We start from the raw sequence: 25,409 nt of genomic DNA, 5'->3' as shown, positions 1-25,409 counted from the left end.
GGGGACAGTGCTAGCTACCATATATACAGTAACATAAGTACCTGGGGACAGTGCTAGCTACCATATATACAGTAACATAAGTAACCTGGGGACAGTGCTAGCTACCATATATACAGTAACATAAGTACCTGGGGACAGTGCTAGCTACCATATGTACAGTAACATAAGTACCTGGGGACAGTGCTAGCTACCATATGTACAGTAACATAAGTACCTGGGGACAGTGCTAGCTACCATATGTACAGTAACATAAGTACCTGGGGACAGTGCTAGCTACCATATATACAGTAACATAAGTACCTGGGGACAGTGCTAGCTACCATATATACAGTAACATAAGTACCTGGGGACAGTGCTAGCTACCATATGTACAGTAACATAAGTACCTGGGACAGTGCTAGCTACCATATATACAGTAACATAAGTACCTGGGGACAGTGCTAGCTACCATATATACAGTAACATAAGTACCTGGGGACAGTGCTAGCTACCATATACAGTAACATAACAGCTAGCTACATATATAAGTAACATAAGTACCTGGGGACAGTGCTAGCTACCATATATACAGTAACACAAGTACCTGGGGACAGTGCTAGCTACCATATATACAGTAACATAAGTACCTGGGGACAGTGCTAGCTACCATATATACAGTAACATAAGTACCTGGGGACAGTGCTAGCTACCATATATACAGTAACACACGTACCTGGGGACAGTGCTAGCTACCATATATACAGTAACACAAGTACCTGGGGACAGTGCTAGCTACCATATATACAGTAACACAAGTACCTGGGGACAGTGCTAGCTACCATATATACAGTAACACAAGTACCTGGGGACAGTGCTAGCTACCATATATACAGTAACACAAGTACCTGGGGACAGTGCTAGCTACCATATATACAGTAACACAAGTACCTGGGGACAGTGCTAGCTACCATATATACAGTAACACAAGTACCTGGGGACAGTGCTAGCTACCATATATACAGTAACACAAGTACCTGGAGACAGTGCTAGCTACCATATATACAGTAACACAAGTACCTGGGGACAGTGCTAGCTACCATATATACAGTAACACAAGAACCTGGGGACAGTGCTAGCTACCATATATACAGTAACACAAGTACCTGGGGACAGTGCTAGCTACCATATATACAGTAACACAAGTACCTGGGGACAGTGCTAGCTACCATATATACAGTAACACAAGTACCTGGGGACAGTGCTAGCTACCATTATATACAGTAACACAAGTACCTGGGGACAGTGCTAGCTACCATATACACAGTAACACAAGTACCTGGGGACAGTGCTAGCTACCATATACACAGTAACACAAGTACCTGGGGACAGTGCTAGCTACCATATACACAGTAACACAAGTACCTGGGGACAGTGCTAGCTACCATATACACAGTAACACAAGTACCTGGGGACAGTGCTAGCTACCATATACACAGTAACATAAGTACCTGGGGACAGTGCTAGCTACCATATACACAGTAACATAAGTACCTGGGGACAGTGCTAGCAACCATATATACAGTAACATAAGTACCTGGGGACAGTGCTAGCAACCATATATACAGTAACATAAGTACCTGGGGACAGTGCTAGCTACCATATATACAGTAACACAAGTACCTGGGGACAGTGCTAGCTACCATATATACAGTAACATAAGTACCTGGGGACAGTGCTAGCTACCATATATACAGTAACATAAGTACCTGGGGACAGTGCTAGCTACCATATATACAGTAACATAAGTACCTGGGGACAGTGCTAGCTACCATATATACAGTAACATAAGTACCTGGGGACAGTGCTAGCTACCATATATACAGTAACATAAGTACCTGGGGACAGTGCTAGCTACCATATATACAGTAACATAAGTACCTGGGGACAGTGCTAGCTACCATATATACAGTAACATAAGTACCTGGGGACAGTGCTAGCTACCATATATACAGTAACATAAGTACCTGGGGACAATGCTAGCTACCATATATACAGTAACATAAGTACCTGGGGACAGTGCTAGCTACCATATATACAGTAACATAAGTACCTGGGGACAGTGCTAGCTACCATATATACAGTAACATAAGTACCAGGGGACAGTGCTAGCTACCATATATACAGTAACATAAGTACCTGGGGACAGTGCTAGCTACCATATATACAGTAACATAAGTACCTGGGGACAGTGCTAGCTACCATATATACAGTAACATAAGTACCTGGGGACAGTGCTAGCTACCATATATACAGTAACATAAGTACCTGGGGACAGTGCTAGCTACCATATATACAGTAACACAAGTACCTGGGGACAGTGCTAGCTACCATATGTACAGTAACATAAGTACCTGGGGACAGTGCTAGCTACCATATATACAGTAACATAAGTACCTGGGGACAGTGCTAGCTACCATATATACAGTAACATAAGTACCTGGGGACAGTGCTAGCTACCATATATACAGTAACATAAGTACCTGGGGACAGTGCTAGCTACCATATATACAGTAACATAAGTACCGGGTATGTTAATGGTAACCTTAAGTCTACCCTTGTTAAAAGTTTTACCAACAGACAGGTGAATGTGCTTGACGACAAATCGTGCATTAATTTTGTGTTTTGGGAAACTGAAGTAAATTTCTATATAACAACACTGTACAGTATTCCTTCCATCTTTGCATAATACAAAGTAATCTCCCATGTGGGTAGGTCTCGATTGTGACATCCTTACATAACACAGTGTAATCTCCCATGTGGGTTGGTCTCGATTGTGACATCCTTACATAACACAGTGTAACTTACATAACACAGTGTAATCTCCCATGTGGGTAGGTCTCGATTGTGACATCCTTACATAATACAGAGTAATCTCCCATGTGGGTAGGTCTCGATTGTGACATCCTTACATAATACAGAGTAATCTCCCATGTGGGTAGGTCTCGATTGTGACATCCTTACATAATACAGAGTAATCTCCCATGTAGGTAGGTCTCGATTGTGACATCCTTACATAATACAGAGTAATCTCCCATGTGGGTAGGTCTCGATTGTGACATCCTTACATAATACAGAGTAATCTCCCATGTAGGTAGGTCTCGATTGTGACATCCTTACATAACACAGAGTAATCTCCCATGTGGGTAGGTCTCGATTGTGACATCCTTACATAACACAGAGTAATTTCCCATGTGGGTAGGTATCGATTGTGACATCCTTACATAACACAGAGTAATCTCCCATGTGGGTAGGTCTCGATTGTGACATCCTTACATAACACAGAGTAATCTCCCATGTGGGTAGGTCTCGATTGTGACATCCTTACATAATACAGAGTAATCTCCCATGTAGGTAGGTCTCGATTGTGACATCCTTACATAATACAGAGTAATCTCCCATGTGGGTAGGTCTCGATTGTGACATCCTTACATAATACAGAGTAATCTCCCATGTGGGTAGGTCTCGATTGTGACATCCTTACATAACACAGAGTAATCTCCCATGTGGGTAGGTCTCGATTGTGACATCCTTACATAACACAGAGTAATCTCCCATGTGGGTAGGTCTCGATTGTGACATCCTTACATAATACAGAGTAATCTCCCATGTAGGTAGGTCTCGATTGTGACATCCTTACATAATACAGAGTAATCTCCCATGTAGGTAGGTCTCGATTGTGACATCCTTACATAATACAGAGTAATCTCCCATGTAGGTTGGTCTCGATTGTGACATCCTTACATAATACAGTGTAATCTCCCATGTAGGTAGGTCTCGATTGTGACATCCTTACATAATACAGAGTAATCTCCCATGTAGGTTGGTCTCGATTGTGACATCCTTACATAATACAGAGTAATCTCCCATGTAGGTAGGTCTCGATTGTGACATCCTTACATAATACAGAGTAATCTCCCATGTGGGTAGGTCTCGATTGTGACATCCTTACATAATACAGTGTAATCTCCCATGTACACAGAGTAATCTCGATTGTGACATCCTTACATAACACAGAGTAATCTCCCATGTGGGTAGGTCTCGATTGTGACATCCTTACATAACACAGAGTAATCTCCCATGTGGGTAGGTCTCGATTGTGACATCCTTACATAACACAGAGTAATATCTCCCATGTGGGTAGGTCTCGATTGTGACATCCTTACATAATACAGAGTAATCTCCCATGTGGGTAGGTCTCGATTGTGACATCCTTACATAATACAGAGTAATCTCCCATGTGGGTAGGTCTCGATTGTGACATCCTTACATAATACAGTGTAATCTCCCATGTGGGTAGGTCTCGATTGTGACATCCTTACATAATACAGAGTAATCTCCCATGTGGGTAGGTCTCGATTGTGACATCCTTACATAATACAGTGTAATCTCCCATGTGGGTAGGTCTCGTCAATGTGACGATCTCTTACATAATAATCAGTGATTCGATTGTGACATCCTTACATAATACAGAGTAATCTCCCATGTGGGTAGGTCTCGATTGTGACATCCTTACATAATACAGAGTAATCTCCCATGTGGGTAGGTCTCGATTGTGACATCCTTACATAATACAGTGTAATCTCCCATGTGGGTAGGTCTCAATTGTGATATCCTTACTTTGCAAGCACAGATTATGTCATTTTCTCTTCATAGCACTCACAAATACATTATGTAACATTTCATACCTACCCACAAGGGCAGATAACTCTTGCAATAAGCATAATATGTGGTCATGAAAGAAAATTCTGAGTTGCCATTAGCATCAATAAGACCAACCTTTCCAACTGAAGCGATCCTGTCAGCTAGCCGGACCCTTGGGACCTGGAAGACTTTGGCGGCTTTGTTGACCGACATCCCGCCTGTCATTACTGCATTATAAGCCTCGCTCATACTCTGCTCCGACCAATCGTAGTTTGGTTTCTTTTTCTGAACCATCTGTTGCTATTTAAGGAAAGAAAATGAATCTGCAATATTTGCTTTAACAAATTGTAAATACATGTATGGAAACAATGCAGATACGATTTATCTACAAAAGCACTGAAGTGCATTCAGTTGCCAATTATGTGAGTATAAATGTCACTACTACCACTTCAGTTCAGTTTTCTTGACCCATAAAAACATGTTGCATGTACTCCTACATGTGAAATATGTGAAATGCTCATTACCTTATTCACTCCTGAAGACACATTTGAACTCTTCACCCCTGAAGACACATTTGAACTCTTCTAATTGAAAGATTTGATCAGTCCAATATGAAATTTTAGGGGTGAATGAGTTAAAAATACCTTTGCCGTTTCTATACCAACCTGATTGATCTGAGATGGTGCCCCAGTGTTGGGGGCAATGGAGGTGAACTGAAGTCCCCCCTGGGGCACCTGTACTGTCCCTGGGGGAGGGGCTGTTTGTTGTGGAGGACACATGTACGAGGTACTGTTCTGATGTACGGATTGTGCACCGGTCTGGTCCCAGAGTTGTGGACGAGGTGGCTCCATCTGAACGACAAAATTATAATGCTGTTTACACACATGGTTTTACTTTGTAGACAATCTGTCATGAAATCTGAATTAAGATCAGTTTTATAATACAAATCTCACTCCGCAAAATCAGATGTCATTGGGATTGCCATATTTGGTACACAGAGTAGACAAGGACGGGATTTGTTAGGTTATATACATTGTAAGAACACTCCTATATAACTCTTTCTGTATTCAAATTTTCTGTTCGCTACCAGAAGAAAATTAGGTGTCATCCTTTGTGTATTGGGTGTATTGTGTTTCAGTGACGGAAGAATGTCATGAAGGATACAGAGACATATCTCCTTGACGGAGTTATGTCCCACGAGTACGAAAAAAGTTTAGGTCTATACATCTGTCTTGCTCGTAATCAGAGATATTATACTTGTTTTATCATTTTACGTCCTAATAACAGTTAGGGTCATGTAAGGACGTGCCAGGTTTGTTGGTGGAGGAAAGCCGGAGTACCTGGAGATAAACCACCAACCAGCGGTCAGTACCTGGCAACTGTCCCACTTGGGATTCGAACCCCGATCCCAGAGGTGGAGGGCCTGTGGTAATATTTAGGGACATCTGAACTACTCGGCCATCGCAGCCCCTGAGAGATATTATACCAATATACTTTATGTTATCAGAGGCTGTGCCATTACAAGCTCTCTAGTTATTGGGTATATCATAAAGAATATTCGATCATCTTTCACAACATATAGACTGTCTGTACGTCTTGGTAAAGGGACTGAACTCTAATCTTCTTCACAGGGGCAAATGCTTTACCCAAGATCAGCAACCGCATAAAAATGTCATTTTTCATAGGAAATTTGTTTTCTTCTGAAAATGCTGTCTTTATTCATGTATGAATATATAATCTAAAATCTATGTAGAATATACCTACCTCTACATTGATGGGGCTCTCCCCGCTCCCCAACACCGGGGCTGACTGCTTGGCCATAGACGTCACCATACCGCTCCCGGCCAAAGACTTAGTTGTCTCCATGATCTTGATTGAATCCTGTGAACTTGTTTTGATTTCAGATGTAGGCGTTGTTGCTGATTGACTATCCTTATCCCCTGATTCCTTCTCGTTGGCGGATGCCTGTGCTTGCTGCGTCTGCATGCAGGTGGGCATATGTTTAGGCCAGTGTGCTTGTTGACACGGATAGTCACAGTAACTGGTGTTCCAACAGCAGTAGAAAATGGCTTCCTTCCCACAGTTTGCACACTTAAATGTTGTTAAAAAAATTTCAAGTTTTAATCATTTGTTAAAAGCATTTGTACTTAAGTTGATTTCTTTTTACAGTAGAGTGTATATATTTCTATTGATTATGATTGTCGGCCAGAATGGAAAGTTTTATATCTCAGTGGTTGATTATGATTGTCGGCCAGAATGGAAAGTTTTATATCTCAGTGGTTGATTATGATTGTCGGCCAGAATGGAAAGTTTTATATCTCAGTGGTTGATTATGATATTCGGCCAGAATGGAAAGTTTTATATCTCAGTGGTTGATTATGATATTCGGCCAGAATGGAAAGTTTTAAATCTCAGTGGTTGATTATGATATTCGGCCAGAATGGAAAGTTTTATATCTCAGTGGTTGATTATGATATTCGGCCAGAATGGAAAGTTTTATATCTCAGTGGTTGATTATGATTGTCGGCCAGAATGGAAAGTTTTATATCTCAGTGGTTGATTATGATATTCGGCCAGAATGGAAAGTTTTATATCTCAGTGGTTGATTATGATTGTCGTCCAGAATGGAAAGTTTTATATCTCAGTGGTTGATTATGATATTCGGCCAGAATGGAAAGTTTTATATCTCAGTGGTTGATTATGATTGTCGGCCAGAATGGAAAGTTTTATATCTCAGTGGTTGATTATGATTGTCGGCCAGAATGGAAAGTTTTATATCTCAGTGGTTGATTATGATATTCGGCCAGAATGGAAAGTTTTATATCTCAGTGGTTGATTATGATTGTCGTCCAGAATGGAAAGTTTTATATCTCAGTGGTTGATTATGATATTCGGCCAGAATGGAAAGTTTTATATCTCAGTGGTTGATTATGATTGTCGGCCAGAATGGAAAGTTTTATATCTCAGTGACTGAATATGATTGTCGGCCAGAATGGAAAGTTTTATATCTCAGTGGTTGATTATGATATTCGGCCAGAATGGAAAGTTTTATATCTCAGTGGTTGATTATGATATTCGGCCAGAATGGAAAGTTTTATATCTCAGTGGTTGATTATGATATTCGGCCAGAATGGAAAGTTTTATATCTCAGTGGTTGATTATGATATTCGGCCAGAATGGAAAGTTTTATATCTCAGTGGTTGATTATGATATTCGGCCAGAATGGAAAGTTTTATATCTCAGTGGTTGATTATGATATTCGGCCAGAATGGAAAGTTTTATATCTCAGTGGTTGATTATGATTGTCGGCCAGAATGGAAAGTTTTATATCTCAGTGGTTGATTATGATATTCGGCCAGAATGGAAAGTTTTATATCTCAGTGGTTGATTATGATTGTCGGCCAGAATGGAAAGTTTTATATGTCAGTGGTTGAAAAAAGGTAATGTGATTTACCTTGTTCATCCCTGAAGACACATTTAGGCTCTTCTAAATTAAAGACTGGACCAGTCCATTATGAAACTTAAGGGGTAAACAAGTTAACTTGCCCCCATTTCTTCTTGGGTTTCATTTTCTTTGTCTATTTAGACTTACTTACTGTTGTTCTTGGTGTCTGTACCAGGAACTTAGCATTTTAAATGGACTTACCCACTGTTTTTTCTTCGTTTCATTAATGGCCTTTTCCTTGTCTTTGTTATTTAAAGTGTTGATTTCAGAGACGATTCTCTGTTTCTCTGCCTCCCAGCAAGATTTCATCTCAGCCATCGTGAGTTCTGTGATGCAAATTAAATATTTGTTCTTTAATTACAACTTAAACATGCATATTCATACTTCATTAATTACTACTTAAACATGCATATTCATGCTTCATTAATTACTACTTAAACATGCATATCTTCATTAATTACTCTGATCAAGGGTTTATCCACATTTTCATTCATTCAATCACTCTGATCTAATTATAAAATCTTGCATGGTCTTTGAGGCCCAGAATCTGTTAATGAACTATTAACAATATAAAATCTTAATCTATTTACAACATTGTATAGAATTTCATATAAAATAAACCATTGCTTCCACCAGGCATCAAACTCGAGACCTCTAGATTACTAGTCTTACGCTCAACTAATTGAGCTAAAGAGAAGTTCTCTCTAGCCGAGTGGTATATTGACCAGGGTTACATACTAACCCTCAAAGAATGAACTCAGTCTTGAGTTTCCAAGAGTCACAACGATTCCTTCGCAGGTATCATTGCGTATCATTCTGGAATCTCTACATGGGCACCAATGTAACTAGCACAGACTAATATATAATCACTGCCTCCACCAGGGATCAAACTCAGGATCACTGGATTACAGGGCAAACGCTCAACTGAGCCGTATATTGAGGCTAGTAATGGGTTACATATTTATGGTGTTTAGTCACTTACGGAAGTTGTGTTTGAGTTCTAAAATCTGTTGATGTTGTTCCCATCGTATCTTCTGTATTTCTGCCTGCAGATCTTTAGTCACATTCTGAGATATAAAATATTATTGCTCAATATAGAAGACAGCGAATCAAGTTTTACTTTCTTTAACTAAGTTCGTAACTGACGACTGGTGTTTTTAGCGATGTTAGCTTGGATTAATATAAACATTTTAAGAAAATTCCAAACTTTTTACGAATATCACTGCAAACTTTGACTTTAAGTTCCTGTGAAATGGATGATAGCTTAGGTTGGCATCTCGAGAATACTAAATGAATAATACTACAAACCTTGGGTTGCAGTTCTTGAGAGATAAATTCACTACACATCATTTCAAATGTTCCTTGAATAGAGCCCATTAACTGGAAATAGAAAACCACACATCATCATCACTCCTAGTGGGTCTAAGGCCAAGATCAATACAAGCGCCGTTTCTGATCAAAAATAAATTTGGTTACAATCCTTGCAGAAATGTATGACTTACAACAATTTAAAGAAATTACTTCTATTCCCCCTATTAGTCTCTGTCCCTGTTGGCAGCCAGACAGACTGCTGGACATATGAAGCTCCACGTGACCAGGGGTTTCATTATCTTTCAGGAGAGGCAGTACAATTGCAATTTCAGGAGGTTATTTTCTATACCAACTGTATGCTATCTAATGTAATTTAGCCTATAAATCAGGCGGTACCATACCCAGGTTTAAGTGGTAAAAAGTTCTGAGTACCGTCTGATAATTGAAACATAAGCTCAGGTGAACTAAAAATGGCAGCTAATCAGACACATTACCTTCTTTGTAAACTTTGAGATTATTTCTGAGTGAGCAGGAACCACAGACTCGGATCCTGTATCCACATCAATGTCTTGTTCTACATCCACCATCTTCTCTGAGCTGGTGTTGGGAGATTTCATCGTCTTCTCAATGGCATTCTGAAAGAACTCAGCAGACGGCAGCTGTTTGTTGATCCTTGAGGGAGATTTCCTATTGAATATACAAACAACAATTTTTATAACAATTTATTCTACATTTAAAATGTCATCTGTTTTAAATGTTATTTTTTATATAAATAACATAAACCATATAAGAAAAATACCAAATATGAATATATGTTTTGTGAACTTTTTCGCCCATTCATGGGCTCTTCAGGTAATCATAATCATAAATAACTGTAAAGATTCAACTTCGAATCCAGTTTCAATGAGACAAACATGTTCAGCAAATATACATAAAATTCTCTTGATAAATGGGAGATATTCTCGAAATTCATTACTTTATTTGTATTCTGAATTTTCTACAACCCATAGCTTTAACGCATTTAAATTCTTTCCATCTAAAAGCTGGAATGGTTTATTTCAAATTTCAGACATTCAGACTAGTCATTTGTTTATTATATATAAGTTTCACAACTAAATGTCACAATAAATATATATATTAGATATGCTCTGATTTTCCACCATTTTCATTGGCTAATACATACACTGTCACGTGGAGGTCGATATTTAGCATATCATATTGATGTTACTATTTTTTGAAACAAAAAGTTGATATTATACAATTATCGACCTATTTTCAGGTGGATACGGTGAGTTATCAACCTGAGTAAGTGATATATCCCGAGGCCAGAGGCCGAGGGTTATATCATTTACGAGGGTTGACAACTCACTGAATCCACCTGAAAATAGGTCGATAACCGTTTTATTATATGAAACTTACATATATTTACCCGGCTCTTCAAAAAGAATTAGCTACAAAAACAGGATGGTATTTGCAAACTTTCTGTTTACAAAAGTAGTTACATGTAGTATTAATGGTAAATATCCAAATGCTCCTTGCTAACGGTGTAGACTGGTAGAACCGGAATATTGTATCAACTGCAGCCCGTGTGGCATTCTTGAACGTTTTCCATAAATTGAAGTTTGCAGTTCATTTTTCTTTGATAACCGTTGATCGCAGTAACCTTGCTGCCTCCGCCATAATAATGACGTCACAATAGACTGTCCCGACGTCATTGAATGAGGGAAACTCCTGTTATGCTATATTTGGGTATGAATCGACGCCAAAAGTGATTATGACGTCACATCTCAAGGGAGTTTTCCTCGATCTATTTTTGACACACGTACAGGTTACTGAGTCCAGTAACCTTGCGTGCTTTTCGCCGCTGATTTCGGGGTTGATATCGCAGTTGATAAATACTTGTGAGAAGCGTATCGGCCAATCAAAAGACAGCAAAAGCAGCAGTCATATAATAATCCCTAATTTATTACACTATTACATAAAATAAGACATAATTATAATAATGTATACTTTGACCAGTTCATGTTAACTTTGTAAAACAAAATATAGCTCTAATTACACAATTCATGCAGTAATTCTGTCAATAAGGAAACACAGAATATATATATATATATACAAACCTGGAATGAGGTGATTTGACAGCAGAGGGTTTGGCAGTCGAACTAGATGGAGATTTTGAAGTCTTTTCACCCGACGATGATGTCTTTTCACCCGACGATGAAGTTTTTTTAATGATCACCACTTTATTCACACCCGTTAAGTCAAGCTGTTTAAACTTATCATTTGTCTTATTTCCTGGCTTTACGACAGGAGGTGATATTCTCACAGGCGGTTTCGTCGGAGTTATAGTCCGAGGTTTTGACGTCTCATCGTCGTCACTAAGATCCATCACTAAATTGTCCGAATCTGAGTCGGATTCTACCTCCATCACCAGATTTGACTCCTCGTCAACCTCCATTGATGGAGGATGAACAGTCACTGCTCTCACTTTTTTATCCTTTGATTCTGCTTCTGATTCTGACAGAGAATTTTCCTGCTCTACAATCTTACTTAAATTTTTTTTGTCCGACTGCACATTTTCCTCGGATGATGAAGCCTCCTTTTTCCTATCTTTGTTATTTTCCTCTGAACAATCCTTACTCTCATCTACGTCCACTTCAGCACTCCCTTTCTGATAGTCAGAGGAATCTTTAGAAATTTCTGTTTCTGCATCATCAACAGGATTGTCTGAGGAATCTTTAGAATTATCAGTTTCTGTACCATCAACAGATTTATTTTCATCTTTTAAATCGGATTTGATCACACTCGATTTCTCTTCCGTTTCTCCTTCTGTTCTCTCTTTTTCATGATCACTTAATATTGAATTAGCACTTTCCTGTGACTCTGATAAGGTATTCTTTTCTAACACTTTCTTTTTTGATGAATCTAAACTTTCAGAAGTTTTATCGTCACTAATTGTTTTTGTTTCAGTTGAATTATCCTCTTTAGACACATCCGTTTCTGTAGAATCATTTTCATTCTTGCTTTCATCACACAAATCGCCTTTATCCTCATCTCCTTTTAAATCATCAGCATCTTCATCTTCCTCATCTTCCTCATCATCCACAACCTCATCCGATAAAACAGAATCATCGCTTAATCCCAACTTCTCCTTACACGACTGTATTGTCTTTTGCAAATTTGCGAGATAGATCTCTTTAGATGGCGACATACTACTCTCTTTGTTGTGTCTAGTTTCCATGGCAACCTCACTATCATCTGTGTCCATTTTATCAACAGTGTCCAACACTTCTGGTTTCTCTTCCAATGTGTCTTTCTCAATTTTCGGATTCATGGTCGATTGAGCACATTCTATTTGCATTTTGTTGTCCTTTTGCTCAGAAACATCACTACCATTTTCACTATCACTGTCTTTATTTGACATACTTGTGTTCATTTCATCATCTACATTATCTGCGTTCATTTGTTTGATTTTGTCCTGGACTTTGTCCACAATGCTGACTTTGTCCTGGCTGTCCATCTCTTGTAATGCGGCCTTTGTTGTATCTCCTTTCTGTTCACCTAAGATAGTTTTCGCTTTCACTGGAGAAAGTCTCACCACTTTTATGAGTTTTGTTGGAATCACCTTTGACGAGAAAACTTTTGACGGAGAAATCGTTGTTGTCACAGGCTGAACACTCAAACAATTTGTCTGACCAGTGGAAAGCTCAGTCTTATTACATGTAACCCCCGGATTTTTTAGAGACTCTGTGTTATTCTGGGATCCTGTGTCGATGGCACGACGTGTTGATACCATCGTACTGTATTTATTTCTAACAGCATCCGCTGTTTTCAACATCACAGATTGTTTCTCGACCTTCGTTGGACTGTCCGTATAAACATGTTTGACAGTGTACAATTTTTGTTTCGGAGCAAATTTCTGTCCCCTCATGCCCTGTCGTGCTTTCTTGAACGGCTGTTTCATCTTGTTATGAAAGTACACATGATTTTTGTCGTATGGCATCCTAAAACTGGCGTATTCAAAGCTACCAAATTTCTCTCTGAAAAGCAAACCAAAAGATACCTTTGATTACGTTAGCATCGAAATTTACACTAATTACGCAAAAGTCATTTTGTTGTAAGAGGAATGGTTGGGGTCAAACTTGGAAGTTCATCAATTGCTTTGAATCAATATTCTGTCCCTAGTTAACTTATTAAAATAAAGGACAGCTGTCTATTAAACACACCGGTCTATAAAGGACACATGTCTATAAAGGACACATGTCTATTAAAGAAACCTGTCTATTAAAGACACCAGTCTATAAAGGACACATGTTTGTAAAAGACATCTTTCTATAAATTTATGACTCATCAACCCAATACAGTACAATTTACTATATAATCAACCTCTGTCTATAAAGAAAATTCTTGCAGTGACCCTTTCGTGTCCTTCATAGAAAGCTTTGTATATATGCTTGACTAAAAATGATTTAACAACATACTGTATTCGACCCAATAAGCGCCCATGTCCCTATAAGCGCCAATTCCCCTTTGAGGCCCCAATTTCAATTGCCCAGGCATAAATAAAGGCCAAAACTTTATAGGTTTGCAAAATTTTTGTCTTATTAAGCATTTTCATCTCTTTTTTTTTAGTTTTAAATGCCCTCGGTGCCTATTGGGTCGAATACAGTATTATGATTTTTATTCATAATGCATGAAAGTATTATAAGGAATTAAAAAAAAAAATTGCAAATAAAATGTGAAGAGTGTTCAGTACCTTATCTTCTTGATGTGTATTTCCAGCTCGTCCATGGCGTTCTCAAATCCTCCCCTTTTGTTTTTGGCCGGAGTCGGGATATCTTTGGATAGCATGTACACCTGTGATGTAGGTACCCACGACCTATAAAACAAAACAAATTCATAACATGTAATCACCTGATAGCTAGTTATTTACCTCTGTAATACAGTATATCCCCTCTAACGAGAACATGCATTCCTCCAATACCCCCTATCCTCCAACTGACCGCCTGCCATCGTCAGATACCCACAGTTGATCACACTATGCTGCACTGCAATTAGTGATAAGAGTTGTGCGATCAACCGTGGGTCTCTCATTGCTTCCCCCCCCCCTAAACATTAAATTAGTGTGCCTGTCTATTGATGGTCAGAATACCCCAGGATAACCAATCAGTACCTTTAGTGAATTGTAAGATATACCTGTCATGAGCGCCGAAGAATCTCACATCCACCTGGTCATCTTCTTCTCTCAGGGCCTGTAAAAATTAACAAATGAAGAGTTTTAATTGTTTGTTTTATTAGGTTTAACAGCCATATATCCTCGTTAACCTGAGCTACTCTACTAAGAGACCACTCTCTATTAAGAGACCACTCTCTATTAATAGACCACTTTTCAATTTCCATTGAATGGTCGCTTAAGACAGATTTGACTGTATACTGATAATGGGCAAGCCAGTTGTCCAAATGCCCTTAATGCTGAGCACTATGCAGAAGCAGAATCTAGCACTCTTAGAGACTGGGAAGAATTAAGCACAAGTTCATTGAGAATGTTTTTTCCCATATGTTACAGGGTTTTGCTGTGGTTGCTAGGGAAAGATGACTATCTCTCCCATACTTGACACAGGATTATCCTGCTGATTCACTAGACAATGATGTAACATCATCAGTATGAGCTGCATTCATTGTCAAAGACGGTAACAATCTTGATACATAACAACGTTCCTGTGATAATGTTGAAATGAACCCCCCCCCCTCCCGTACAAGTGATTACCTCGCAGTACAAGTGATTACCCCCCCGCAGTACAAGTGTTACCTCGCAGTACCGTCCCCCCCCCCCCTGTACAAGTGATTACCTCGCAGTACCGTCCCCCCCCCCCCCCCTGTACAAGTGATTACCTCGCAGTACCGTCTACACCCCCCCCCCCTGTACAAGTGATTACCTCGCAGTACCGTCTACACCCCCCCCCCCTCCACAAGTGATTACCTCGCAGTACCGTCTACACCCCCCCCCCCCTGTACAAGTGATTACCTCGCAGTACCGTCTACACCCCCCCCCCCTGTACAAGTGATTACCTCGCAGTACCGTCTACACCCCCCCCCCCTGTACAAGTGATTACCTCGCAGTACCGTCTACCCCCCCCCCCTGTACAAGTGATTACCTCGCAGTACCGTCTACCCCCCCCCCCTGTACAAGTGATTACCTCGCAGTACCGTCTACACCCCCCCCCCCCCCTCCACAAGTGATTACCTCGCAGTACCGTCTACACCCCCCCCCCCCTACAAGTGATTACCTCGCAGTACCGTCTACAACCCCCCCCCCCCCTGTACAAGTGATTACCTCGCAGTACCGTCTACACCCCCCCCCCTGTACAAGTGATTACCTCGCAGTACCGTCTACACCCCCCCCCCCCCCTGTACAAGTGATTACCTCGCAGTACCGTCTACACCCCCCCCCCCCCCCTGTACAAGTGATTACCTCGCAGTACCGTCTACACCCCCCCCCCCTGTACAAGTGATTACCTCGCAGTACCGTCTACATCCCCCCCCCACACTGTACAAGTGATTACCTCGCAGTACCGTCTACAGCCCCCCACTGTACAAGTGATTACCTCGCCTTACCGTCTACACCCCCCTCCCCGTCGCCTTACCGTCTACACTTAGTGTTTACCTTGTTTTTGGTCAGTACTTACCTTTGCCGGCCAGAATGGGTAGCCTTTGAGTTTGGCCCAGACAAGTGTGTGAGGAGTCCTCTGCAATAATAAACACCCATATTATATCTTTTCTATGTGCTAGATTATTACCTTCCTTTATTCTTAATTATCTGCAAAAAATTTCAACTGAAACTGACTGATGTTTTTGTCTTGACATGAGGAAATTCTATACTTGATTCAAACAAACCTCCATTAAATTTTCCAGGAAAATTCAATTTGGATTAAATAAATCAATTTTGTATGGATTATAATTACATTTACAACCAATATTTAGGAAATGCTTATAATTATAAATCTAGCTTTTAAAAATTATTGCTCTTGCAATTTAAGTTGAATAAAATAGTTGATTTTTTTTTGCTAAAAATATACTGATAATCTACAGAAATACTTACACAAGTTTCGCTGAACCACTCGTCATTCTTTCGTACACAGGAATTCCAATAACAGTCAGGACACAACTCAATTTCATTCATCTGAGAAAAGAAATTTTGTCTAAAAATTAGATCTTGTATAAATTATATATATAGGTAAAAACATCACAATTCTGCACAGAAAGGTAGAAATAACTACCATATTCACCGAAATTAGCGCCCAGGGCGCTTAAATAATTGTAAAAAGGGGGGCGCATATTAATGAACCAAAATGTAAGTTGTGGACGAAAAAATAAGCAATATGTCAAATCTTTTTGTACTCATGGTACATTAATCTGTTACAGTAAACATTCATATGTCTTTTATCCATTGAGATGCATAATAATGTCCCGATTCACATGTAAAAGACTCACAAGTTCATGCAACATGGGATACAATGCTGATGTTAGAGGCATCACATGTTGTAAAACATTATGAAATCCATTGAAAGGGGCGTTTATACAACTTCATCTTTTCTCCAGTAAAGGGGATGGGGACTTATTGAGGGAAGGGCGCTAATTACAGCGAATACGGTATATATTTCTAGACTTGGTCCTGTCAATAGCCAAAAGTTATTTTGTTTTCATAGTAATGTTGTACATAGTGTAAAATACGGTCTCTGTCACTCAGCTGACGGAGCATGCTTCTTTGGCTCAGTCAGTGGAGCTGTAGTTTTTCATACCAACGACCCTGGTTCAATTTCTGGTCAGGGCACTTGACAGCAATCGTGTATATTTTTCAATGTTTTTCTACAAGTATTTAAGCACCTGGGGAATTTACTTGTTAATTATTTTGTCTGTGACTCTGAGGCCATAAATAAAGACAATACCTACCTCATGTTTACAAATCTTTATGATCATCTTGGCACTACTTGTCAGTTTATGATGAGCTACAGAGAAAAAAACCCCATAAAATGTATTCAAATTTAATAACAAGAGGCCCAGAGGGCCTGTATCGCTCACCTGGTTTTTTGTTAGTAATTATCACAAGACTCAGACAATAAGAAAATTAAGCAAAATTGACTCCCAAAGTTTAATTTTGAATCACAACCATACAATGATGCTATTGATACCATACAAATATGCTATCCAATACATAGGTTCAGAGACAAAGTAATTTATATGAAAATAGTAGCCTAATTGACCTTTTGACCTCGCATCTATTGCCGTCTAAGGCCCCGGGGGTCAGCCCTATCATTTGTACAATTTCAAATCCCAACCCTATAAGGATGCTACCATTGCATTATAAGTGCTCTTCCATTCTTAGTTGCAGAGAAGAAGTCGTTTATATGGAAATAGCTAAATTGACCCCTTTTGACCCCACCCTTCAGGCCCCCGGGGGGGTCAGCCCCATCATTTGCAAAATTTTGAATCAAACCCTATAAGGATGTAACCATTGCATTATGAGCGTAATCCCATGTTAAGTTGCAGAGAAAAAGTCATTTATATGGAAATTGACCACTTTTGACCCCGCCCCTCAGGCCCCCAGGGGGTCAGCCCTATCATTTGCACAATTTTGACTTCCCACACTATAAGGATACTACCATTGTATTATGGGTGCTATACCGTGCTTAGTTTCAGAGAAGAAGTCGTTTATATGGAAATAGCAAAATTGGCCACTTTCGACCCCGCCCCTCAGGCCCCCTGGGGGTCAGCCCCATCATTTGCACAATTTTGAATCCCCACCCTATAAAGATGCTACCATTGCATTATGGGTGCTATACCATGCTTAGTTTCAGAGAAGAAGTCGTTTATATGGAAATAGCCAAATTGGCCCCTTTTGACCCCGCCCCTCAGGCCCCCTGGGGGTCAGCCCAATCATTTGTACAATTTTGAATCCCCATCCTATAAGGATGCTACCATTGCATTATGGGTGCTATCCCATGCTTGGTTTCAGAGAAGAAGTCGTTTATATGGAAATAGCCAAATTGAACCCTTTTGACCCCGCCCCTCAGGCCCCCCGGGGGTCAGCCCCATCATTTGTACAATTTTGAATCCCCAACCTATAAAGATACTACCATTGCATTATGAGTGCTATCTCATGCTTAGTTTCAGAGAAGAAGTCGTTTATATGGAAATAGCCAAATTGACCCCATTTGACCCCGCCCCTCAGGCCCCCGGGGGGTCAGCCCCATCATTTGTACAATTTTGAATCCCCACCCTATAAGGATGCTACCATTGCATTATGGGTGCTATCCCATGCTTGGTTTCAGAGAAGAAGTCGTTTATATGGAAATAGCCAAATTGAACCCTTTTGACCCCGCCCCTCAGGCCCCCCGGGGGTCAGCCACATCATTTGTACAATTTTGAATCCCCAACCTATAAAGATACTACCATTGCATTATGAGTGCTATCTCATGCTTAGTTTCAGAGAAGAAGTCGTTTATATGGAAATAGCCAAATTGACCCCATTTGACCCCGCCCCTCAGGCCCCCGGGGGTCAGCCCCATCATTTGTACAATTTTGAATCCCCACCCTATAAGGATGCTACCATTGCATTATGGGTGCTATCCCATGCTTGGTTTCAGAGAAGAAGTCGTTTATATGGAAATAGCCAAATTGACCCCTTTTGACCCCGCCCCTCAGGCCCCCGGGGGGTCAGCCCCATCATCATTTGTACAATTTTTAATCCCTACCCTATAACGATACTACCATTGCATTATGAGTGCTATCTCATGCTTAGTTTCAGAGAAGAAGTCGTTTATATGGAAATAGCCAAATTGACCCCATTTGACCCCGCCCCTCAGGCCCCCGGGGGGTCAGCCCCATCATTTGTACAATTTTGAATCCCCACCCTATAAGGATGCTACCATTGCATTATGGGTGCTATCCCATGCTTGGTTTCAGAGAAGAAGTCGTTTATATGGAAATAGCCAAATGGACCCCATTTGACCCCGCCCCTCAGGCCCCCGGGGGGTCAGCCCCATCATTTGTACAATTTTGAATCCCCACCCTATAAGGATGCTACCATTGCATTATGGGTGCTATCCCATGCTTGGTTTCAGAGAAGAAGTCGTTTATATGGAAATAGCCAAATTGACCCCTTTTGGCCCCGCCCCTCAGGCCCCTGGGGGGTCAGCCCCATCATTTGTACAATTTTCAGTTAGTAGCCCATAAGGATGCTACCAGCCAAATTTTGTTGAAATCCGACCTGCGGTTATGGAGAAGAAGTCGATTGTTGACGGATGGACGGACGGACGGACGACGGATGACGGACGACGGACGCCACGGTATGGCATAAGCTCACCTTGGTCCTTCGGACCAGGTGAGCTAAAAAGGATTTGAAATATACCTGTACTTTGTTTTAACACTTTCCATTCATATGACACATTAATCCATCAATGAAATATGTTCCTGTACCTAGATAAGATCATAGAACTTTACAGTTAATTCCAATTATGATTGACAAAGTGAGGCACCATAGGAATCAATATAAAGTTATTTAAGATGTCATCATTAACATTTTATATCTTCATGAGCGAACCACTATTATCACAAAATCACAATAGCAAAGAGTTCTTGTAAAGAGATATAACTCAACATAGTTTGACATTTTGCTGTCATGAAATCAATACTCACTGCCATTGAAGATTATACAGTTATGAAGGATCCACTTCGCGTCCGCCAAAAACGCCTCAGTACATCCATACAGTTTCTTTTTGATGTTCTGAAAAATTAGAGTTTACTATTGCCCATATAAATAGATCATTTTTAAAGTTCCATATTCACCCTTGAAGTCACATTTGAAATCTTCCTTTTCAAGACCTGGGAGAGTCCATTATAAAAATTCAGGGGTGGATGAGTACTAAACATTTGTTTTCCCCTTAACAAATGCTTTACGATGGCAAATATCAAGTAAAGGAATTTCCATAAAGTTGAGGAATATTTGTGAAACTGGGTCTAATAAATAAATTGTATAATGTACAACCTTTTATCGTGTGCAATTTTTTTTCGTGTATCTTGCTATCAAAGTAAATTCACAGAAGTTTATCTACGCAAACTAACATCTTCCACAACTCTTGCACAATTACATTCAAAAGTACATTGTATGCCCATTCAATTTCAAGTCTGGGAAACTTGATCTCTGCAAAAATGCTTTGAAACAGAATCATGAAATTAAGTAGTCATGAATGAAAATGTAATCTCACTGAGGTTTTTTCAAAGATTATGTTTCAGTCCTAAATGACATTAACTTTCAATAGACTAAAACACCATACAAATATTGACCTCACTGGAGCAAGTAGATTGATAAGACACCTTCAAAACAAATTATACTGACAATTTGCTGACAAAAACAAAGTTTAAATCAACTCAAGTAATACTCTACCCTTTCTAACTGGCCAAGGTCCATAGCATTGTAGATATAGTCTGTGTAGTAGGGAACAGCACTGAGGTCAACAGGCTTCGTGAAGGGGTCACTCTACAAAACAGATGGCATCATCAATAATGATGTAAAATAGGTCAACAGGTTACTCTACAAAACAGATGAAATCATCAATAATTGTGTAAACAGTACAGAGGAAACATATAATTTGATATCATATCTGCCACAAAACTATAAGTTTTCATTTTTGGAGTAAATTTCAGAAAATTAAACAGCATATCTATTCTGAAATTATACCCCATACAGCAATATTACTGGGGGTTTCAATTTTGCTAAAATGATGTTTTCACCCAAATTCGCATCATTTGATAACTCACTAAAGTCATGGTTGTATATATATATAATTTACAAAACAGTATGCTGATATTGTGCTCCAATTCACACAACATACTCCTTGGTGCGTCATCCTTTCTAGAGCATACTTCTGCAGTGTACACAGTGTATCTATACTGATATCACACTCCACAACTTTGTGTCATCCTTTCTAGAACATACTTCAGTAGTGCACACAACAGTGTATCTATACTGATATCACGCTCCAAACAACTTACCCCTTGGTGCGTCATCCTTTCTAGATCATACTTCAGCAGTGTACACAGCGTATCTATACTGATATCACGCTCCATACAACTTACCCCTTGGTGCTTTATCCTTTCTATAGCATACTTCAGCAGTGTACACAGTGTATCTATACTGATATCACGCTCCATACAACTTACCCCTTGGTGCGTCATCCTTTCTAGATCATACTTCAGCAGTGTACACAGCGTATCTATACTGATATCACGCTCCATACAACTTACCCCTTGGTGCTGTATCCTTTATATGGCATACTTCAGCAGTGTACACAGTGTATCTATACTGATATCACGCTCCATACAACTTACCCCTTGGTGCGTCATCCTTTCTAAAGCATACTTCAGCAGCGTACACAGTGTATCTATGCTGATCATCGACATCGCCTTAGAACGCGTATCAATACACTCTGCTCGCATTATTTTCTGTAAAAACAAACATGAAAATGTGTCAGTAGCCTGTGTTATTACAAGAAAAGACAAAATATTATTGAGATTATTTATTCATTAAGGTCAATGGGAATCTTGTGTCCGAGATACTTACTTCACACTCCGGACAGACCCAGTCTTTTGGAAGCTTGAGTCCGAGGTTGAGACATTTTGTATGGTACACACGAGGACACAGTTCACAACAGATCACTGTTCCCTCCTTGTGACAGAGCCAGCAGAAGTAATCGTTTCTATTATCCTGTAATAATAAACAAGACAAGCTGTAAATAAATACAGGGTATAGGTAACTATTTCTATTGAAGATAAACACATTTGTAGCAATTGATTTACTTAGTTTTACATCCTATGAACAGCCATTAGGACATGTAAGGATGTGCCAGGTTTGATAGTGGAGAGTTTTATGAAAAACCATACCCTTTTTAAGTCATGACTGACCATAACGTTCTTGTTTTATCAAAAGTTGATTCTTGTTATACTTTCTTAGCTTACTGAATCAAATAATGACACGTCCTTAAAAAATTGCAAGCAAAGACCCTTCCCTGTATTCTAAGCATCTTTTTGACAATGATTGTTATTCTATCTCTGAGAAAATTGCTGCAGAATGTGATATCAAACATTACGCGACATATACCTCCCCTGATCCATCGTTTCGTCCAATTTTGCGGCGTTTGGGTGGCACCGTGTGGCCCCCAGGGCCCTGGGCGTGGATCCCCTCCACAGTCTGTGTACGTTTCCTCCCGCTGCCACTCGGGGTTGCTGTAGGAGTACTGGAGGCTGATGAGGGTGGAGTGATTGGCTCTATGAATATAAGATTCAATAGAAATACAATATGTTGGTCTTTTTCTTTCAAATAATTCCTGAATGTTTCTTCACACTTTCATTATAACTTGGTGACTAAATGGTTGATACAAATATTTTTGACTTCTTCCAAATGCCATCAATTAATCTTGGTTGGCACCTTGTTACAGTACAGTATGGTATATACCATATATATCTGTTTTACAGTACAGTATGGTATATACCATGTATGCCTGTTTTGCAACTTTATAAAACAATGATCCTCAGATGTAATAATACATGTCAGAAATCTTTTGCAGCTTTTATGCAATATTTCTAGCAGCATCAGTAACTTATAGTTTCCATTGATCTTGTACTTTATGTTGACAACTTTTGACAAATTGGTCATAGCGAAACTTAGGAAACTTGAAACATGGACATAGATAAATTGAAGAAGACATTATATCAATTAATCTAATCAATCAATCAATCAACTTACAGGACTTTAATAAGAGTGTCTCAAATATTCTGTTTAACCCACAACCTGTGCTCAACAAAGTGAGATTTTGACAGGTTAGCATTCAGCAAGCTTGATGCTGACAAGCGGATACTTTTAACATTATACAATCGATTTATCCCTATATTCACTTGACAGACTGATGCTAAATTTAACCGATAAGTCTCCGAGGACCAAGACTAAGAGATCTGAGGCTCCTTAAACCTCTATAGGGCATAACTGTCCCCACCTAGACTCTATCTACTAAAGTGGGACGGGATGGGACAAGAAGATACAGATGCGGGACTTACAACACCATATTCGTCCTCACTTTCATGGCAATAACTTTAACCTAGTGGCAACTCATGTCTCTTTTTCAAGGTGACGACCATGACACATAACATGATGTAAAAAGACAGCGCACAATACGACAGTTTTGACTCTCCCTAGTTCTCTCAATTTTAAGGTAGAGCGTAACATGACCTCTCTCCCCTAACTTCTCTCAACTTAACCCTGTATTGCTCCATAGCCCTTTTCCAACCCCCACTCACATGTTTCTCTCAGCTTTAAGGCAGAGCATAACATAACCTTCACTCCCCTTCCCCCTCTTTCAACTTTAAGGCAACCCCCTTATTGGACAAAAGCTCTTTAGCCCCACCCACCCCCCACCCACCATCTCTCAGCATTATGACTGACCAGAACATTACCTCTTTACTCCCCCCACCTCACTTCTCTCTGCATTAAGGCAGCTCCTTATTGGACAAAGGCTTCATAGCCCTTCCTTGACCCCCTACCCCCATCTGTCAGCTTTAGGCACCCTCTTATTGGACAAAGGTTCTTTAGCCCCCACCTCCCATTTCTCAGCTTTAGGCAGCCTCTTATTGGACAAAGGCTCTTTAGCCCCCATCTCCCATTTCTCAGCTTTAGGCAGCCTCTTATTGGACAAAGGCTCTTTAGCCTCCATCTCCCATTTCTCAGCTTTAGGCAGCCTCTTATTGGAAAAAGGTTCTTGAGCCCCCACCTCCCATTTCTCAGCTTTAGGCAGCTCCTTATTGGACAACGGCTTCATAGCCCTTCCTTGACCCCCTACCCCCATCTGTCAGCTTTAGGCACCCTCTTATTGGACAAAGGTTCTTTAGCCCCCACCTCCCATTTCTCAGCTTTAGGCAGCCTCTTATTGGACAAAGGCTCTTTAGCCCCCATCTCCCATTTCTCAGCTTTAGGCAGCCTCTTATTGGACAAAAGGCTTTCCTCAGCTTTAGGCAGCCTCTTATTGGAAAAAGGTTCTTGAGCCCCCACCTCCCATTTCTCAGCTTTAGGCAGCCTCTTATTGGACAAAGGTTCTTGAGCCCCCACCTCCCATTTCTCAGCTTTAGGCAGCCTCTTATTGGACAAAGGTTCTTGAGCCCCCACCTCCCATTTCTCAGCTTTAGGCAGCCTCTTATTGGACAAAGGTTCTTGAGCCCCCACCTCCCATTTCTCAGCTTTAGGCAGCCTCTTATTGGACAAAGGTTCTTGATCCCCCACCTCCCATTTCTCAGCTTTAGGCAGCCTCTTATTGGACAAAGGTTCTTGATCCCCCACCTCCCATTTCTCAGCTTTAGGCAGCCTCTTATTGGACAAAGGTTCTTGATCCCCCACCTCCCATTTCTCAGCTTTAGGCAGCCTCTTATTGGACAAAAGTTCTTGATCCCCCACCTCCCATTTCTCAGCTTTAGGCAGCCTCTTATTGGACAAAGGTTCTTGATCCCCCACCTCCCATTTCTCAGCTTTAGGCAGCCTCTTATTGGACAAAGGTTCTTGAGCCCCCACCTCCCATTTCTCAGCTTCAGCAGCCTCTTATTGGACAAAGGTTCTTGAGCCCCCACCTCCCATTTCTCAGCTTTAGGCAGCCTCTTATTGGACAAAGGTGCTTGAGCCCCCACCTCCCATTTCTCAGCTTTAGGCAGCCTCTTATTGGACAAAGGTTCTTGAGCCCCCACCTCCCATTTCTCAGCTTTAGGCAGCCTCTTATTGGACAAAGGTTCTTGATCCCCCACCTCCCATTTCTCAGCTTTAGGCAGCCTCTTATTGGACAAAGGTTCTTGAGCCCCCACCTCCCATTTCTCAGCTTTAGGCAGCCTCTTATTGGACAAAGGTTCTTGAGCCCCCACCTCCCATTTCTCAGCTTTAGGC

The 25,409-nt window shown here is 40.4% G+C and overlaps 1 protein-coding gene across 9 annotated transcripts in view; it reads right to left on the bottom strand.

Moving 5' to 3' along the window:
• LOC138309546 (MYND-type zinc finger-containing chromatin reader ZMYND8-like) overlaps positions 1 to 25,409 on the bottom strand; it is a 63,665-nt gene that overhangs the window by 6,351 nt on the left and 31,905 nt on the right. For 8 of the 9 annotated variants that reach the window (XM_069250775.1, XM_069250782.1, XM_069250778.1 and 5 more), the window contains 18 exons: positions 22,593 to 22,759; positions 22,056 to 22,199; positions 21,824 to 21,937; positions 20,880 to 20,972; positions 20,132 to 20,219; positions 17,387 to 17,442; positions 16,536 to 16,616; positions 16,123 to 16,182; positions 14,633 to 14,688; positions 14,193 to 14,315; positions 11,557 to 13,476; positions 9,931 to 10,123; positions 9,434 to 9,505; positions 9,108 to 9,192; positions 8,327 to 8,451; positions 6,445 to 6,771; positions 5,346 to 5,531; positions 4,816 to 4,980 (listed from right to left, as the gene is read on the bottom strand). In XM_069250775.1, the coding sequence (XP_069106876.1) occupies positions 4,816 to 4,980; positions 5,346 to 5,531; positions 6,445 to 6,771; positions 8,327 to 8,451; positions 9,108 to 9,192; positions 9,434 to 9,505; positions 9,931 to 10,123; positions 11,557 to 13,476; positions 14,193 to 14,315; positions 14,633 to 14,688; positions 16,123 to 16,182; positions 16,536 to 16,616; positions 17,387 to 17,442; positions 20,132 to 20,219; positions 20,880 to 20,972; positions 21,824 to 21,937; positions 22,056 to 22,199; positions 22,593 to 22,759 (4,055 nt within the window). Of the gene's footprint in view, positions 1 to 4,815; positions 4,981 to 5,345; positions 5,532 to 6,444; positions 6,772 to 8,326; positions 8,452 to 9,107; positions 9,193 to 9,433; positions 9,506 to 9,930; positions 10,124 to 11,556; positions 13,477 to 14,192; positions 14,316 to 14,632; positions 14,689 to 16,122; positions 16,183 to 16,535; positions 16,617 to 17,386; positions 17,443 to 20,131; positions 20,220 to 20,879; positions 20,973 to 21,487; positions 21,578 to 21,823; positions 21,938 to 22,055; positions 22,200 to 22,592; positions 22,760 to 25,409 lie in introns of those variants that run through there. The other variant, XM_069250784.1, reaches the window with a different exon arrangement.

The sequence above is a fragment of the Argopecten irradians genome, chromosome 15 (assembly GCF_041381155.1).
Source record: "Argopecten irradians isolate NY chromosome 15, Ai_NY, whole genome shotgun sequence".
In the NCBI taxonomy this organism is placed as follows: Eukaryota; Metazoa; Mollusca; class Bivalvia; order Pectinida; family Pectinidae; genus Argopecten; species Argopecten irradians.
The sequence above is the reverse complement of the archived record's forward strand: the minus strand, read 5'-3'. Positions and strand labels throughout refer to the sequence as shown.